Source organism: Pelophylax lessonae (genome assembly GCF_965119305.1).
Source record: "Pelophylax lessonae genome assembly, chromosome: 11".
Lineage (NCBI taxonomy): Eukaryota > Metazoa > Chordata > Amphibia > Anura > Ranidae > Pelophylax > Pelophylax lessonae.
In genome coordinates this window covers 70347042-70367269 of record NC_138778.1, presented here as the reverse complement: position 1 = coordinate 70367269, position 20228 = coordinate 70347042, and the positions used below count along the sequence as shown (strand labels likewise).

The 20228-nt window shown below is 42.6% G+C and overlaps 1 protein-coding gene across 1 annotated transcript in view; it reads right to left on the bottom strand.

Moving 5' to 3' along the window:
- Positions 1–20228, bottom strand: part of CNTNAP1 (contactin associated protein 1) — a 261388-nt gene that overhangs the window by 126652 nt on the left and 114508 nt on the right. Inside the window, exons 9-12 of the mRNA XM_082271239.1 lie at positions 20031–20180; positions 16218–16389; positions 7745–7851; positions 3772–3891 (exon numbers count right to left, since the gene is read on the bottom strand). Coding sequence (XP_082127365.1) covers positions 3772–3891; positions 7745–7851; positions 16218–16389; positions 20031–20180 — 549 coding nt within the window. The remainder of the gene's footprint in view (positions 1–3771; positions 3892–7744; positions 7852–16217; positions 16390–20030; positions 20181–20228) is intronic.

The following is a 20228-nucleotide window of genomic DNA, read 5'->3' as shown; positions in this document are numbered from 1 at the left end:
GTTAGTAGTTTCTTGATGCACTTTAAGCGCTGTAGCACCATTTATTTGTTTGTTTCATATTTTCTTTTTATTGGAAAGATTTGGTATAGCAGCTTTTATTATACACAGCCTTTATTTTCGTATGCGCTGATTTACAAATGACATTATACACATTTTTTTGAGCTTTATGCAACCTGCCATCTACTGTTCTGGCAGTGGTAATTTTTTTAAAAGTAACGAGTAACTATGCAGCACAAAAAAAAAAATACTTGAGTAGAAGTATCGAAATCATCGAAAAAATGTAGTGAAGTAAAAGTAGAAGTAGGAGAAAAAAATTCTACTCTAGGAAAGTACAGATACTGCATTTCGGTACTTAAGTACAGTACTTAAGTAGTTCTACTTCGTTACTATACATCTCTGCCCTAAACATAAACCCAGAGCTACAATTAAATGGTTTGGACCAAAGCATATTCATGTGTTAGAATGGCCCAGTCAAAGTCCAGACCAAAATCCAATTGAGAATCTATTGCAAGGCTTGAATATTGCTGTTCACAGACGCTCTCCATCCAATCTGACTGAGCTTTAGCTATTTTGCAAAGAAGAATGGGCAAAAATGTCACTCTCTAGATGTGCAAAGCTGGTAGAGACATCACCAAAAAGACTTGCAGCTGTAATTGCAGTGAAAGGAGGTTCTACAAAGTATTGACTGAGGGGGTCTGAATACAAATGCAGATATGTACATACATATTGCCAGCACACCAAGGATCTTGCACAGCAGTCCGAATAAACTTTTTATTGCAAAAGGATCACATTAGGATAGGTGCAACATTTCCCAGTCACGCAGGACCCTTTCATCAGGCATGTGATCACATGCCTAATGAAAGGGTCCTGCGTGACTCCGAAACGTTGCACCTATCCCAATGCGATCCTTTTGCAATAAAAAGTTTCTTTGGACTGCTGTGCAAGATCCTTGGTGTGCTGGCGAACATGTATGTATCCGTGATAGATCCAATGTCCAGCTGGTAATCGCAGCAGCACCCACAACCGATGTGCCAATATCCAGGAAGGTATGCGATGAGAATATGAATTATTCTGAATACAAATGCATTCCACACTTTTCAGATATTCATTTGTAAAAAATTATGAAAACCATATATAATTTTCCTTCCACTTCACAATTATGTGCCACTTTGTGTTGATCCCAATACAAAAAAACCCAATAAAATCCATTTATGTTTTTGGTTGTAACATGATAAAATGTGAAAAATTTCACATTTTTCACAGTTTGAATACTTTTTTAAAACACTGTAAGTGTAATCTATGTAATCAATCCCCATAGCTGAGGTCATCCATCCCACCTATTAATTATGTTACCCTTGGCTGAACTATTTCTAATTCAACAATGTCTTTCCTGAGGATTTGTGACCTAAATCAAATTGTATATTCAAGATGAGGCTGAAACAGTGTTTTGTATAGCTGCATGTGAGGCTAACTGGATTGTTGCTCTGTCTTGTCATCCATTACTCTCTGCCTCTGGAGCCGAAGTAGAGTTCAGTAGCTGTAAGTGTTCTCTTTATAATAAACAAATTATTTTATAAAATATTAACTCCTGCACCTTTCTGTTGTTTCTTTTGTATATGTCACTACATGATAATCTTTGGCTGATCTCATATCCCTCTTTCACCTCTTTATGGACTTATACTCTTGTTCTTTTCTTATTGCTTCTTTTTGTAACGGGGTAAACTTATTTATTCATCTTTGGAATATATGCATAGTTACATAGTTACATAGTTAGTGAGGTTGAAAAAAGACATCAGTCCATCCAGTTCAACCTATGATGTGTATGTGTTTGCTGTTAACTATACATTGTATACCCCTGTACGTTGTAGTCTTTAAGGTGCCCATCTAATAGTTTTTTGAAACTATCGATGCTCCCTGCTGATACGACTGTTTGCGGAAACAAATCCTTACTGCTCTGACAGTGAAGAACCCCTTACGTACTTTAAGGTTAAACCGCCTTTCCTCTAGTTTTAGTGAGTGGCCACGTGTCTTATTGTATTCCCTTTCTCTTAATAGTTTGTTCCTTATGCTAGGGTCGCCAGTACAGTATTTGTACATTGATATCATATCCCCCCTCAATCGTCTCTTCTCCAGAGAGAATAAGTTCAGTGCTTGTAGTCTTTCCTCATAGCTGATGTCCTCCATTCCCCTAATTCTTTTTGTTGCCCTTCTCTGGACTTTCTCCAGTTCCAGCACATCCTTCCTGAGGACCGGTGCCCAGAACTGGACAGAATACTCCAGATGTGGCCGGACCAGAGTCTTGTAGAGAGGGAGAATAATCTCTTTATTTCTGGAGTGATTCCCTTTTTTATGCATCCCAGTATTCTGTTGGCTTTGCTTGCAGCGGCTTGGCATTGCATGCCACTGCCAAGCCTGTTGTCTACCAGTACCCCCAGGTCCTTTTCCATCCTAAACTCACCCAGAGGTTCCCCCCCTAGTGAGTAGCTTGCTTTCTGGTTTCTGGCACCCAAGTGCATTACTTTACATTTTTCAACATTAAACCTCATCTGCCATGTAGTTGCCCACCCCATTATTTTGTTCAGGTCCGCTTGTAAGTTTTCCACATCCTGCATAGAAGATATTGGCATGCTTAGTTTAGTATCATTCGCAAATACTGAGATTGTACTAGATATTCCCTCCTCTAGATCATTTATGAATAAATTAAACAGGATTGGTCCCAGAACAGAACACTGAGGGACCCCGGTTTCCACACTCGCCCAATCCGAGTACCCCCCATTAATCACCACCCTCTGGACTCTCCCCTGGAGCCAGTTCTCTATCCAGGTACTCACCTTATGGTCCATACCTACCTTCCTTAGTTTGAACAGTAAGCGTTTGTGGGCAACAGTGTCAAAGGACTTTGCGAAGTCCAGGTACACCACATCCACAGGCTTTCCTTTATCTAGGTGGCAGCTCACTTCATTGTAGAAGGTTAATAGATTGGTTTGGCAAGAACGATTTTTCATGAATACATGCTGATTACTACTATTGATACCGTTTTCATTACTAAAGTCTTGTATGTGGTCCCTTAACATCCCCTCCAAAATCTTGCAGACTACTGATGTTAGGCTGACCGGCCTATAGTTACCCAGGATATATCTCGGCCCTTTTTTAAATATTGGTACCACGTTGGCTTTTTTCCAATCATGCCTTTTTTAATGCATGCTAGCTTTGTTAGCTGTAGCTTGACATTGCATGCTACTGTATTGCTAAGTTGATGATCTACAAACACCCCCTTTCCACTGGTTTTCCCAGGGGAGCCCCTCCTAATTTGTATTTTGCACATGCATTTTTAGCACCCAAGTGCAAAACTTTACATTTCTCAATATTGAAATATTGAACCTCATCTGCTATGTAGCAGTCCACCCCTTTTTTATCAAGTTCTTCCTGTAAGGTTGCTATGTCCTATGCCAAAGTTATTTCCCAGAGTAATTTGGTATCATCATCAAACACTGAAATTGAGCTCTTAGTTCAAACCACTAAATCATTGCTGTAGGATAAATGGAGAAAGGATTATAATTAAATGATTATTAGCCATCTATGCATGTAGATAATATATCACGATGTTGTATATTATATCATTTTCATGTAAGCAGTCACAGCATTGTTGTTTAGCTGGCAATTTTTTTTTCCAACAATAGCTGGCAATTTAGTCTCTGTCTAAACAATTGCAGGTTTGTAGTCTATTGTACATAAACATTTCGCTACTAACAAAAGACAAGATTACTGTACCAGAAATGTCACAGTAGACATAGAAAGGCTTTAAAGGTCCACTGCCATCTGGGTCCACGGTATAATTGCCAGAGTATTTGCCGCTAATTCTGTAGGCGTCACAGTTTTCCTTGAAAAGAGCTTAATAACAAAAATCAGAAGAAGATTAGAATGATGGGGATTTCTGTATTGTATAAACAATCAGGTTTGCAATACATTTAACATTTTGCCTTGTTATGTGGTTTACCTGTTTAGAGCACACATCATTTACACTTTCTGAGGATTGTGAAAAAGCCCCAGCATTAACCTGTTATTGGCAGCTCCTTAACAGACTTGGAGACATGGTATACAAATGTTCCACCAAAAAATGATACACAAAGCAGACTCCACTTTTATCAAGAAAAAAAAAAAAACAATCCCTTCCTACCTGTTTCTGCACTGAAGAAAAAAAAATGTTTGTTTTGCTATGTCCTGTGCAGACTAAATCTAAATAGGAGGGTATAGTTCATTATAATCACCTAGTGCAGGAGTTCCCAAACTGTGGGTCGGGACCCAATGGTGAGTCGTGAGCTTCGTTTGAGTGGGTTGCGCTGAGCCGGAAATCACTGAGAGCGGGCCCGCTTAAATTGTGCTGTGCGAGCCCGCGCAAATTACAGAGAGCCAGAGCAGTCAAATTGCGATGGATTCAGGACCCCGCCCACGCAGTTTACGGAGGCTGGTCTGCATTTGTCATGAGGAGGATACTTTCATCAGTGAGTACGTATGTGGGCTGTTATGTAGGATATGTTCATGGGGTGCAGAGCCAGCTCCTCAGTCCTGCCTGGCGGCAGGATTCTCTTAGCTATAGCGGGCAGAGACTGCAGCCTCGGTGTCATAGGAGGAACAGGTGGCACGGTGGTGTCAGGAGTTCATGGCAGCTTCTGTGACCCCAGTAGAGGATCTGAAGGAGAAGAGCCAGGACACCAAGACCAGCATAGAGCTCCTCATCATGGAGACTCTGGGTGAGGTGTGCTGGGCCCTGGAGAGGAAAAAAAGGTGCTTCACCTTCACTGTGTACCGCTGGGAGAGGAAGGAGGGTGAGTGCCATATAGCCTGCTGATCACTGTCCTGGGTTGGTTGATTTCTGTCCTCTGCCTGCCTTATACTGTCTATGAAGGTGCTGATTACTTACAACTCCGCTTATATGCCACACATGCCACAGGTTTCTGACCCCTCACTTAGAACATCTGGCAAGTGTATTCAATAATAAATTGAAAAGTAGTAAATTGATATTTTTAATTTAACATCCCCTCCCTTTAAAATATGCATTATTATTATTATTATTTATAAACAAATTCTGTAGCGCTTTACAATATTAAATTACAAGCAAGTGGGTCCCGAAAAATAACTGTATTCAGAAGTGGGTCTCTGCCCAAAAAAGTTTGGGAAGCCCTGACCTAGTGCACTTATTGTGTTCTAAAAAATAAAAAGTTGAAGTGTCTGCATTCCTTTAGAAGTATTCAATCCTTGGGGAGTATCTCACCAAAACTGAAATTCCTGTTGCAGAGGATGACTAAAATCTGACTTGTAGACCTTTGGGAAAATCAGTGAGCCAACCATATAAGAATAAAATGGCATACTGCTTTGAATTTTACAGAAATATACAGTGCTGTAGATTGAAAATATAATTTTTTATAACATAAAATTACAGTATGGTTTCTGTAACAATTGTATATAATATATTATTTGTTTTATATGCTATATTTTTATTCCACAAAAGCAGAGTTACGCTTTAAGGTGTAGCAAATGGTTAGAACACATGTCAGGTTTGTATTGCTACATTGGATAGGAGGTGTAGGGCAATGGATCTTGTTTTAAGCATTTGTTTTTGTCAAAAGAATGGGTTTTTCTTTTTAGCTAGCTGTGCAAAGAGTAACAGCCTAGGGTTGGAATGTGTCTTGTATAGAATAACGTTTGGTAAGGAAAGCACAACACGTTTAGAAAAGCAATATACTGTACATGCTACTGCTAAGTGTGTAAATCTGATGCTTTGCCATTCATTGTGAACTGTGTGGAACACATAACATGCTTTAAAAAATTGTGCCTGGTGCTTTCCCTACCAAACACCAGATTTTTGTTTGCTGCCTATGTCCACGTTGGGGAGATTTGCCCTCTTTACTTGTCCTAGAGACCATTGTCTCCAGGAAGGAAAGTAACATGAATTCCAAAATGTTTTAAAATATAGCTGAATCTTTAAATATGTTTGATATACCCGTACCCATTCACATAGGGGGGGGGGCGGGATTTTGGGGGCTTTCAGATTCATATAAGCCCCCCGCCCGTAGACCCTGAGAACCACAGAACAGGTTTGTTGGGAAGAGGCCATTGTCCCCATCAACATAGGGACAAGGTGCTTTGGAGGGGGGGGGGGGGGGCAGAGTACCCACACCTCCATGTTGAGGGCATGTGGCCTGGTATGGTTCAGAAAGGGGAGGCTCCCCCTCGTCCCCCCTTTCCTGACCTGCCAAGCTGCATGTTCGGATAAGGGTCTGGTATGGATTTTAAGGGGGGCCTCCGTGCCATTTTTTTTTGTTAGTTCTGGTGTGGGGTTTTCCTTAAGATCCATACCAGACCCAAAGGGCCTGGTATGGACTGGGGGGGGGGGGCCTACGCCACTTTTTTTCATTTTTTTTTTATCTGTATTGCCAGGAGCCAGCAATACATTACAGCCACAAGCAAGTTAGATTAAATGTTTTCCTTTAGAAATGTCAGTATTGCTACAGCAGTCTCCATACAGTACATCGTACAGATGCTCCACTTTACAGGCACATTAAGGGGACCCCTCAGGCACGATATGTAAAGGAATTTTTCATTTTTATTGTTTCACTTTAAGCATCATTAAAATCGCTGCTCTTTTAAAAACTATTGTTTTTAAAAAAACTTTTTATGGCAATAACTTGCATATAAGCCTTTAAAACTAGGACTTTTGATTTTTAATGTTCGTGTCCCATAGACTTTAATAGAGTTTGCATGTTCCCCAGAACTTTTCCCTGTTCGAGATGTTCTGGTGCGAACTGAACAGGGGGGTGTTTGGCCCATCCCTAGCTACTACTGAGTGCTAAGTATTACTTTCAGTGTTTTTTTTCTGTATGTTTGTACACTCAACCTGGTGTGTCAGAAAGGCTGAGTTTTTTGGGAAATGTTTAGGCAAAGAGCAGAGGATCCATCCTAATAAAAAGAAGTTCCAGGAACTTCTTTTCAGCGTCAGGCGTCCCACGATTCTGTTTCCTTGATTTTACCGTGATTCGTTGGGCGACAATTGAGGCAAAAAAACGCGGCCCAATTTGAGTGCCATTGAAAATAACGGGGGTCGGAAGGGCGTCCCACGATTTTCGTCGATTCGGAATTGCTGGCAGAATCGCGGCGATTCCACCCACGATCCAGAACGCCATAGTGTGAACAGAGCTTTAAACATCCATGCTATAATCATCACAAGTTATATTAAGAAGTAAATAAATCAAGTTCCATGTCAGACCACATGGTAAGAAGTTTGGTGGTGGCGGCGAAATCTAACGCGTTTTGAGGGTGTAAGAGGGGGACACCCTCGAAACGCGTCAATTACATTTGGAGGTTTACATTCCACTTCTGTTTGTAGTAGCGGACAATGCTGAGTGGAGATTTTTGGTGGTGGACCTACACTTTTATTTTGCCTGTTATTTCATCTCCTTTGTGAATATGATGTATATACTTTTATAGAAATAAATTGTTGCAAAGGTAATGCGCTAGGCTGGTGCACCCTCTGTATTTTTTCCTTTTAGTATGCAGGATAGGTGGGAGGAGGGGGGAGGGAATAGTTAGAGTTAGCCTTTTCTTCCACTTTATACTAAACATTTTAATATCAGATTTGAACGAAACGTGATTTTATTGACACAAAAATCATTTGATTATTTAGAGCCTAGTATATAGAATGCTAAAAGTTGAAGGACGAACTTCTGCAGCTTGAAGTGACACTTACATTTATGGCAGGTTTCCCCTTTGTAACCAGTCATGTCACAGATGCAGAAAAAGTCATCCCAAGACTGGTAGCAACGCCCTCCGTGTTCACAAGGATTTGGCCTGCATCTGAAATCAAGGATGATATGAATCAGTATGTGCAGTGATGGCATGGCATGACATAGGCTTTAAGTAAACCTCTACTTGTATATAGTTACACAGTCGGTTGAAAAAAAAAACACAAGTTTGCCTAGATCCATATGCACAAATCCTATGCCCACAGTTTATCCAGAAAAAGACCCCCCCCCCAATTTGCCCGGGGGGGGGGGGGGGTTGAAAACTCCTTTCGCATTCCCCAAGGCAATCAGATATTCTCTGGATCAACCACCCCTGGTTGACCATCCAGTTCAACCCACAGAAAAAGGCAAAAACAAAACACGCTCAAATCGAAACCTCCATATACACTGTCCTATACCCACAGTTGATCCAGAGAAAGGCAAAAAAAAACCCATAAAGCTTTGTCCAAATTTTCTTTTTGGCCTCCTCTCCAGAAGCTCATACTCACAATTTCTTAATTCCCAGCCACCCCATTAAGCTGAAAGAGGTATAAAAATATCTGGTATTCAAGGTGACTTGGCCCAGTCACATGGGGGGGGGGGGTTAAAGAGAGCCATCAGCCCTGTGTAAGGTCCAACAGGAGCAACTATGTCTTTGATTCAGGCAGCTAAACTCAGTGGTAGGGAGCAAAGGAAAGATGAATATGTGATGGTGAATATATGCTGCTGGAGAACAAGATTAAAGTACTTGTAAACCTCTGTAATTAACAATGAACAATGAGCATATCCCCCTATAATGTGTACGTGACTCAATCCAAAGCACCTAGTAACATCAGATCCCCGCCAACTGCCTGCAGGAGCTGGGAAATAGCCTTTGACCTGTGTATTTTAGGGCAGCTGTTGAGAAGACATGGCTGCAGATAAACAGGTACAACTCAGTAGGAGGGTTTGTTTCATCTCTGTGTATCACCTGAGGTTTGTCACTTCACTGGGTAAGGGTGTGCAACCACTTTAAGGGTATCCTGTTGCTTTATTATATATGGGTAAAGCACAGACTCACTTTAAGGGCCCATTCACACTGGCGGGTGACACACCATAGTGCACAAAAAAAAAAACTATACCTAAACCCAACAGGGCACAACACAATGCAAAGGTGGTTCAAATCTATGTAATGCACTATAGCGCAAGTATGTGTTACTGTTCTATACATCATGGCCAGATCTAGGGGGGTGATAGGGAGGGCTGCGCCCCTCCCCCAAATTTCAGTTGTGCCCCCCCAAAGGAGCTCAGCTGAGGGTTCTGCCAGCAGTGACCCCTGTCCCCTGCCAGTAGTGGCCCTTCTTCTCTGCCCAGTCAGCAGTGGCCCCTGTCCTCTGCCCCGCTGAACCCTGTACACTGCAATGCTGACCCCTGTGCTCCATTCTGTGGACCCCTGTATACTGCCCTGTTGATCAATGTCTTCCCCCCTGTGAACCCTTGTACATGGCCCTTCTGACCCCTGTCCTTCGTCCTGCTGACCCCATACACTGCCCTTCTCACCCTGTCCTCTGCCATGCTGACCCTTGTATACTGCCCTACAAACATATATACTGTATGTATTTGGGTTTCATGTCCTCCACCATTCTGACCCCATTCACTGCCCTTCTGACCCCTGTCCTTCATCCTGCTGACCCCATACACTGCCCTTCTGACCCCTGTCCTCCGTCCTGCTGACCCCATACACTGCCCCTCTGACCCCTGTCTTTCGTCCTGCTGACCCCATACACTGCCCTTCTGACCCCTGTCCTTCATCCTGCTGACCCCATACACTGCCCTTCTGACCCCTGTCCTTCGTCCTGCTGACCCCATACACTGCCCCTCTGACCCCTGTCTTTCATCCTGCTGACCCCATACACTGCCCTTCTGACCCCTGTCCTTCATCCTGCTGACCCCCTACACTGCCCTTCTCACCCTGTCCTCTGCCATGCTGACCCCTGAATACTGCTCTACAAACATATATACTGTATGTATTTGGGATTTATGTCCTCCACCATTCTGACCCCATTCACTGCCCTTCTGACCCCTGTCCTTCATCCTCCTGACCCCATACACTGCCCTTCTGACCCCTGTCCTTCGTCCTGCTGACCCCATACACTGCCCTTCTCATCCTGTCCTCTGCCATGCTGACCCTTGTATACTGCCCTACAAACATATATATACTGTATAAATTTGGGATTTATGTCCTCCACCATTCTGACCCCATTCGCTGCCCTTCTGACCCCTGTCCTTCATCCTGCTGACCCCATACACTGCCCTTCTGACCCCTGTCCTCTGTCCTGCTGACCCCATACACTGCCCTTCTGACCCCTGTCCTCCGTCCTGCTGACCCCATGCACTGCCCTTCTGACCCCTGTCCTTCATCCTGCTGACCCCATACACTGCCCTTCTCACCCTGTCCTCTGCCATGCTGACCCCTGAATACTGCTCTACAAACATATATACCGTATGTATTTGGGATTTATGTCCTCCACTATTCTGACCCCATTCACTGTCCTTCTGACCCCTGTCCATCATCCTGCTGACCCCATACACTGCCCTTCTGACCCCTGTCCTCCGTCCTGCTGACCCCGTAGACTGCCCTTCTCACCCTGTCCTCTGCCATGCTGACCCCTGAATACTGCTCTACAAACATATATACTGTATGTATTTGGGATTTATGTCCTCCACCATTCTGACCCCATTCACTGCCCTTCTGACCCCTGTCCATCATCCTGCTAACCCCATACACTGCCCTTCTGACCCCTGTCCTCTGTCCTGCTGACCCCATACACGGCCCTTCTGACCCCTGTCCTTCGTCCTGCTGACCCCATACACTGCCCTACTGACCCCTGTCCTTCATCCTGCTGATCCCATACACTGCCCTTCTGACCCCTGTCCTTCATCCTGCTGACCCCATACACTGCCCTTCTCACCCTGTCCTCTGCCATGCTGACCCCTGAATACTGCTCTACAAACATATATACTGTATGTATTTGGGATTTATGTCCTCCACCATTCTGACCCCATTCACTGCCCTTCTGACCCCTGTCCCTCATCCTGCTAACCCCATTCACTGCCCTTCTGACCCCTGTCCTCTGTCCTGCTGACCCCATATACTGCCCTTCTGACCCCTGTCCTCTGTCCTGCTGACCCCATACACTGCCCTTCTGACCCCTGTCCTTCATCCTACTGATCCTATACACTGCCCTTCTGACCCCTGTCCTTCGTCCTGCTGACCCCATACACTGCCCTTCTCACCCTGTCCTCTGCCATACTGACCCCTGTATACTGCCCTACAAACATATATACTGTATGTATTTGGGATTTATGTTTTTTTTTTTTTCTTTACCCTTTTATTGGTTGAATAGGATGCCCTCTGTACACTGCTCTACAAACTGCTAACCCTATCCACTGCCCTGCTGACTTCCCATCCTCTGCCCCCTGACATTTTTTTACTGCATCCCTACATCAGACAGGCTAGATTCGGCCCCTGCTATACACTGAGCATTAATCCATATTGCTAATGCAACTTTACATTTTTCTGAAAGGTGTTAAATGTCTGTTTTCCTGTAGAGTTCTCTTCTTTGTTTTACACCTATCATCTGGACTTCCTCATGCGGACACAAAAAGCAATAAAATTCTGACAGAGGCTCTTATACTTCCTCAATTTGTGTTATTGTTGTTCCAGCTTACTTCTGAAAGTGAGAAGATGCCTGCCAAACAGGGATACAGTTAACACAGGTTCTAATTTTTCCTTAGTTTGAATCTTCTAAAACCACAATTATAGCCATAACAACCAAAGTGACTGCTATGGGGCTTATGGGCGGGAAGAGTCCCCACCAGGGAAGTTTGCGAGGCAAATTAAATGTTAAAAATCTGTGTGAGTTTGAAGATGACACATCCCGTGTTTATATTATAAAGTGATGGAGAAGTAACAGATGCCCCTAGCTGCCCTCCTTTCCATATTTAAGTAGATTTATTGCCTATGGAACTTGGGGTTATCCCAACCAGCCCTTTGAAAATGTTATGCCTAAAGCTGGCCATACATGATTTTTTATTTCATCGGTCAGTGGGCTGACTGAAAAGAAAACTGAACAGATTCACCAATCCACACAAGAGAGGTGAATGGAGGAATTCTCACTGTTAAACCATTGTATTTTGTCAATGAGATTCCTCTCCTGTTAGAATACACTAATCAGTGTTACAGCCAATTGGTGGCCACAAGTTTTTACTTGGAGTATGGCTTTCCTAAAGGCATGTACAGTATCTCACAAAAGTGAGTACACCCCTCACATTTTTGGAAATATTTTATTCTACCTTTTCATGTGACAACACTAAAGAAATGACACTTTGCTACAATGTAAAGTAGTGAGTGTACAGCTTGTATAGCAGTGTAAATTTGCTGTCCCCTCAAAATAACTCAACACACAGCCATTAATGTCTAAACCGCCGGCAACAGTAAGTAAGTGCACCCCTAAGTGAAAATGTCCAAATTGGGCCAAAAGTGTCAATATTTTGTGTGGCCACCATTATTTTCCAGCACTGCCTTAACCCTCTTGGGCATGGAGTTCACCAGAGCTTCACAGGTTGCCACTGGAGTCCTCTTCTACTCCTCCATGAAAACATCCTGGAGCTGGTGGATGTTAGAGACCTTGTGCTCCTCCACCTGATGCTCAATAGGGCTTTTTTTGAAATTATATTTTTATTTGCATAAGAAGAATAAAAACACAACATAGGAATGTCATAACAGCAAAAGGAACATTCAGTTCAGGGAGTGGTGCCCCCAGAATACAGAATTAAAGCATAAAATATCATAGTGACAAATGCTCAATAGGGTTTAGTTCTGGAGACATGCTTTGCCAGTCCATCACCTTTACCCTCAAGTTCTTTAGTAAGGCAGTGGTCGTCTTGGACGTGTGTTTGGGGTCGTTATCATGTTGGAATACTCCCCTGCAGCCCAGTCTCCGAAGGGAGGGGATCATACTCTGCTTCAGTATGTCAGAGTACATGTTGGCATTCATGGTTCCCTCAATGAACTGTAGCCTCCCCAGTGCTGGCAGCACTCATGCAGCCCCAGACCATAACACTCCCACCACCATGCTTGACTGTAGGCAAGACACACTTGTCTTTGTACTCCTCACCTGGTTGCCGCCACGCACCCTTGACACCCTCTGAACCAAATAAGTTTATCTTGGTCTCATCAGACCACAGGACATGGTTCCAGTAATCCATGTCCTTAGTCTGCTTGTCTTCAGCAAACTGTTTGCAGGCTTTCTTGTGCATCATCTGTAGAAGAGGCTTCCTTATAGGATGACAGCCATGCAGACCAATTTAATGCAGTGTGCGGCGTATGGTCTGAGCACTGACAGGATGACCTCCCCATCCCTTCAACCTCTGCAGCAATGCTGGCAGCACTCATATGTCTATTTTCCAAAGACAACCTCTGGATATGACCCTTTGACCCTGAGCATGGCTGTGTGTTGAGTTATTTTGAGGGGACAGCAAATTTACACTGTTATACAAGCTGTACACTCACTACTTTACATTGTAGCAAAGTTTCATTTCTTCAGTGTTGTCACATGAAAAGATAGAATAAAATATTTACAAAAATGTGAGGGGTGTACTTACATTTGTGAGATACTGTATGAGGTACAGTGTGCATGTACAGTACTGACCTGCCATTTTTGGGAAGGGCTCCTCAGATCAGAGTGGGGCCACACAGTGAAGATGGATCAGGGCTGAAGGTAAAGTTTCTTTGACCTTCACTTGCTGTATGCTTGTTGTAGGTATGTGACTAATATTAACATAAGACACTCTCAAGCAACTACCATTTTTAGAAGCAGGTAAGCCTTAATATAATTTATTATAGCAGTTCTGTACTCCTCTAATTATATATGCAATTGAATTACTTATGACTGTGAGATTTAACCACTTGCTGGAAATCAACTGTGGGTCTTGAATTTTGTGTATGGATGTCTTTATTTTTTTTCTGTCGATTGAATTTGATCGACCGGTGTCTTTTTTTAAACAGACTAACTATGTAACTACTTTTCAGAACAGTGAGACCTGTGAAATTATAAGTAGGCCATTGTCAATACCTATTTCAATTACTCAATGATTAAAACCTTTAGTGCAGCTTAGCCTTTAAAAAGTGATGCCCATTTACATCCATCATATTCTGGCTGTGCAATGTCTGCAGTCAGGAAACTAGCACTAGGAACTGCTATATTAAACTTAGAGCAGCCTTTATAAACCTTTTAACCCAAGAGGAACCCTCAAAACCATTTTTAGGTCTCAGGGTACTCTTGATAGAACCAATTCATCAGAGGTAAGTGGGAAGAATGCTTGTTACATTGGAGGTCAGTGGGAAGAATGCCCCTTACAGTGGGGGTCATTGGGAATAATGCCTGTGTTCTAAAATTTTATCGGACCCATGAAAATTCCGGACCTCGTCACTTCCGGCTGCTGCAAGCCCCGGTGCGCATGGGCACAAGGTCCGAGGAAATTCTAAGACTTAGAGAACAGCTGATTGAGAGGAGGAGGGGGCTGAGGTGGGACGCACACACCGCCGTGGGAAAATTGCTGTCACGGGCGAACCATATGTGCTAGAGACCCCAAAATCATATGGCAGGTAGCCAAGACGCTCCCCTACAGCTGTTAAAAATTTGGGGTCTCGGGGATGAAAGGGTGCAGAGCAGTGGTCCCCGGTTCTCGGGGTCACTGCTCCACGCCCTTTCATCCCCAAGACCCACGGGGTCACTGCTCCGCGCCCTTTCATCCCCGAGACCCCAAATTTCTATCAGCTATAGGGGAGCGTCTTGGCTACCTGTAATATAATTTTGGGGTCTCTAGCAGCTTTGGTTCGCCCGTGACAGCAATTTTCCCGCGGCGGTGTGTGCATCCCACCTCAGCCCCTCCTCCTCTCAATCAGCTGTTCGCCAAGTCTTAGAATTTCCTCGGACCTTGTGCGCATGCGCACCAGGGCTCGCACCAGCCGGAAGTGACGAGGTCCGATTTTTTCACGGGTCCGACAAAATTTTACAACACCTGCATTACAATAGTTGTAAGAATGCTTACAGATAGCTAATAATATCATTGGTGTCATCACTTGCAACCTCTGAAGGAACCTTTGGGCTCTACAGAGCCCTGGTTAAAAATAGCTGCCCTAGAGTCCTTATATCTTCTCATTTCTCTCTGTGCTGTTCTTTGCCTCTCTATTCTTCCTGATCAGAATGTCCCGTGGCACTAGGCTCAATCACACCCATTCTATAGATGCGAGGGGAAAAAATAAAAAGGTTGATGCAATTTATACTACTAAAACCAGGACAGGGTGCATAATGATATCAGAGAGCTTGAAAACAAATGTTTTCCCTGTAATCCTATACAGGTACCTGCAGCTGAAAACCTAGGCATCTACAGTAATTGAGGATACAGAAACAATATATATATAATGATATAGTATATACAGTGAGGGGAAATATTTGATCCCCTGTTGATTTTGTACGTTTGCCCACTGACAAAGAAATGATCAGTCTATAACTTTAAATGGTAGGTTTTTTTGTTTTGTTTTTATTTTAACAGTGAGAGACGGAATAACAACATAAAAATCCAGAAAAACTTATTCAAAAAAGTTATAAATTGGTTTGCATTTTAATTAGTGAAATAAGTATTTGATCCCCTATCAATCAGCAAGAATTCTGGCTCCCAGTTGTCTTCTGTACAGGTAATGAGCTGAGATTAGGAGCACTCTCTTAAAGTGAGTGCTCCTAATCTCAGCTTGTTAGTTGTATAAAAGACACCTGTCCACAGAACAAATCAATCAGATTCCAATCTCTTTACCATGGCCAAGACCAAAGAGCTGTCCAAGGATGTCAGGGAAAAGATTATAGATTTACACAAGGCTAGAATGGACTATAAAACCATCGCCAAGCAGCTTGGTGGGATGGTGACAACAGTTGAAGCGATTATTTGTAAATGGAAGAAACAACAAAATAACTGCCAATCTCCCTCGATCTGGGGATCCATGCAAGATCTCACCTAGTGGAGTTTCAATAATTATTAGAACGGTGAGGAATCAGCCCAGAACTACACAGAAGAATCTTGTCAATGATCACAAGGCAGCTGGGACCATAGTCACCAAGAAAACAATTGGAAACACACTACGCCATAAAAGACTGAAATCCTGCAATTCACTTTAGTGGGTTTTCTTTTACCAGAATTTTGCATTTCCTAGAACTTTGCGGTAATATTGTGTGACATAAAAAAATTGAACTATCACTATTTTATTCTCTAGGGTGTCCGATTTCCGAAAAAATATAATGTTTATGGGTTTTATGTAATCTTCTGGTCTAAAATTATTTTTTAAACGTGTGCAAAAAATGCAAAAATGGCTCTGGCAGGTTAAACTAGGCAAACAATTACCTGTCAGCAATAGCACAGACATTGAACATGACCTCTGAGAACCTCCCCAGCCAACCCAGCTGCATACGGTGAAAGTCCACTGGCTGCCCATCCACACTGAGAAGCTGCATGCAGCCATGAAATGCTGTCTGATTGGAATAACACCCAGATCCAGCAGATGGCTTTGGACAACCTTTGTGATAAAAAAAATCATATTAAAAGAGTACACACATATTTCATAATAAGCCTGCTATACAGTTTGTGCCTTTAGTATAAAGACAGGTTTGCCTGTACAACAGAAGTCACAATCAACTCTTATCTTACAAAAGTAGTGTGATTTCTATTACACAGGCAGTGATTTCACAGCCTTCGCAGCAAGGCATTGTAGATTGGTATCATCTTAATTGGAGTGAATAAGTTGTGAAAATGCATCACTTCCAAACATGTGTGAAATAAAAAGTGAGTCATGGTTTAAGAAAGTTAACTCATAGTTTATTTTGTTGGGGTTTCAGCAGAAAAAAAAACTAATCTGATTAAAAAAAAGTAACATTTCTGTACTTCAAGATGATACATGAAGGGAAAGGGCAAAAAATTGTGGATAGTGCTGCACTACTGACATGACAGGGGGGTGGAGTTTTGCTGACACATAATGCTCAGAAATCTTGTGGGAGGGGGGGGCAACTTGGCATGTTCGCCCTGGGCTCTAGATGACCTTGTCCTGAGAATTGCAGGAATGACAACCCAGGTTGTTGCTAAAGGCCCATACACACGTACCGATCGTCGGCATACAAACGTCGGTGGACGAAGGATCTGCCGATTGTACGCGTGTTAGTATGGTGCCTCCGACAGATGTCTGCGCACAATCCGTGGACAAAAGTCTTTCTTGCAAACATGAAAATTTTTGTATGCCGACACCAGAACGGACGATTGTTCGCCTGTCAGTACACAATTCGGCCGACAGACCGCAGATTTGCAAGACTGGGCATGCTCAGAAAATTAAAAACACAATGGTTAAAAAGTTAACCATTACATGACATCACTTCTGCAGTCAGCTGAAGTCTGCAGACAAAATTCTTGTGCTGTCCTTGTGCTGTCTTTGCACTTTTCAACAGACACCGACATCCCGGGGAGAAAAGAGGAACATTTGTATGCCGACCATCGGTACGTGTGTACGGGGCTTAACAGACAGTGCCTCGGAAGGCTCTTTTTAAACTAGATCCAGGAGTCACTGACAAATGGGCAACTGCAGAGCAAGCCTGGATTTCACCATATTTCTTAACCATTGCCACAAACATTTATTTACACCTATATTCATTTCACTTTTTCGTCTGTTTAAAAATACATGAAATATATTATTTTTTTATTTTTTAAATCACATTTTTCTGAAGCTGCCCCCCAAAACAACTTATGTATAGTACTTGTTCTTGGTACCATAGGTAATGACAAAGTATTTGCAAATCAGTACATACTTAGCTGAATTGTGAAAATTACTTGGAATTTTGAATGTGGAGGATATGGCACACTGAACTGTGGCATTGAGATTTCTTTCTGAATAATGAATGATTATTGGCTTGGTAATACAGCTATTATTATTATTTTTTTTAAATGTGGTTAAGGGGTAAGGGTTACGTTTAAGTGCTAGGTTTAGGTTAACTCTAAGGTGTATCTAAACCTAAAATCAAAAATATTAAATATTTCAGATTACCAGTCCTTGATGTTTTGACTGCATTACTTTTCATTTTTCAGGCTATGCACATTTTTAGCAAGTACAGAAAATATCTGTTGATCCAACCAGAAATACAGGTGGTCCCCGGGTTACAAACAAGATAGGGACTGTAGGTTTGTTCTTAAGTCAAATTTGTTTGTAAGTTGGAACAGGTACATTTTTTAACCACTTACCGCATACTGACGTATATTTACGTCGGCAGACTTTGCGGGGGTATACCGGGATGATGCCTCTAGCTAGAGGCACCATGCCGGTACCGTGGTTTAGAGCCAACGGTCGGCTTTCCGTCGGTGACGACCGATGCGGCTTGGGAGCCACTCAATTGTTACCCGGGTGAGCGGGAAGGGACGCCCCCCCCTCCCGCCGCCTTCCGTGACTTTGCTACCGTGCCACCGGGAGCCCCGAGCACCCATCCGGCATGTCCGCCGCCTGGATGGAGTCCCGATCAAAGCCGGAAGCGGCTTTGATCGGGTCTCCGATGACGTAACACGGAGGCGGCGTCCATGACGTCACTTCCGGGTTACTGTGCTGCAAAAGGCGGCAAATGTAAAAAACGGCTGTATGCAAAAACGCCGTTTTCGGCGTTTTGCATACATGGAAGTGTAGTGGAGGGGTCTAGGGTCTTTTTGACCCTCGATCCCTCCATAAAGAGTACCTGTCACTGCATATTGGTGTCACAAGGGAACAAGGGATGTTTACATTGCTTGTTACAGCAATAAAAGTGATCAGATTTTTATTTTTTTTTTAAAACTGTAATAAAGTTAAAAAAATAAATAAAATAAAAAGGAAAAAAAAAATAATAATTTTACCGCCCCCGTCACCGTTAGCTCGCGCACAAAAAAAAAACGTATACGGAAGTCGAGCGGCGAATGAAATCGCTGTTCAAACCACACATGTGAGGTATCGCCGCGATCGCCAGAGCGTGGGCAATAATTAAAAAAAAGAGCTACACTCTAACTCTAAACTGGTAACCGTTAAATAAATTTAAAGCGTCGCCTATTGAGATCTCTATTGACCGTATTTTGTCGCCATCCCACGGGGGGGGGGCGCAATTTTAAACCGTAACATGTTGGGTATCTATTTACTCAGCGGGACATCATCTTTCACAATATAAACTTTACTGTTTAGTATTTTTTAAATGCAGTGAAATGTGATTTTTCAAAATTTTTCCAAAAAAATGGCGTTTTAAAGACCGCTGCGCAAATACCGCGTGACAAAAAATATTGCAATGACCGACATTTTATTCTCCAGAGTCTTTGCTAAAAATATATATATAATGTTTGGGGGTTCTAAGTAGTTTTCTAGGAAAAAATACTGGTTTTAACTTGTAAACAAAAAGTGTCCGAAATAGGGCTGGGGCTTAAGTGGTTAAGTTTAACTCCAGCCAAAAGAATAATTTTTACGTTTTTTAGATAGCATAGGGAAGGGTTAACACCCCTGTACCATTTGTTTTGCTGTCTGTACCCCTGTTCAGAAGATTTCACCTCACTTTCTGTCCCTGTGATAATTGGATTTTGAACATTTTGGGTTGTTGTGGAAACAAGGATTGGTGATAAAACCTCAGTGGAGACACCTTTTTCCCATGAGAACTCTTATGGGAGAGAATTCCCCTTCCTATGGGTAGATTTTGCCTCACTTCCTGTTGTCTCTCTCCGTTTGTAAGTAGGAGTCGTTTGTAAGTCAGATGTTTGTAACCCGGGGACTGCCTGTACTAGCCTTTCATGTGAACTAAAACAAAAGCACAAACATCCTTATCAATAAACTTATCTAAAAAGGTATCTAAAAACTATAAACTACTAATCCAACCGGTATACCATATACTGGAGATGAATAAAAGTAGATATGTTTTAAATCCAGCCTGCGTGATAACCATGGTTGCCCCCATAGATAAAATGAAGAAATGAATGTAGACATTAACAGATAGGAAGTGTGTCTTTCACAGGAAAAAGCCAGAAGAAAAGAAAGTTAATGCAAACACTAACATCTAAAGACTGGAAAATGCGTTATATTACATTTCTGTATTTGGCTTTAGATATACTATAATATAGTATTAGATATACTGCTTTGACTTGTGACAGAGACTAAACTTAATATTGTGACCTTTCTACCTCCAAAGTAGTATGAATCTCCCGACCGAAGCTGGAACTGATAATTAATTTTGAATTGTGCTCCTTCATCTTCATCAATCACCACCACAGCAGAATTTTCTCTGGCTATTAGGGAGACAGAGTGCCAAAAGCCATCGTTCAGCCGATATCCTGTGGGAAGAGAACTGGAGGTTATCCTCCGAATCATAACTGAACTTT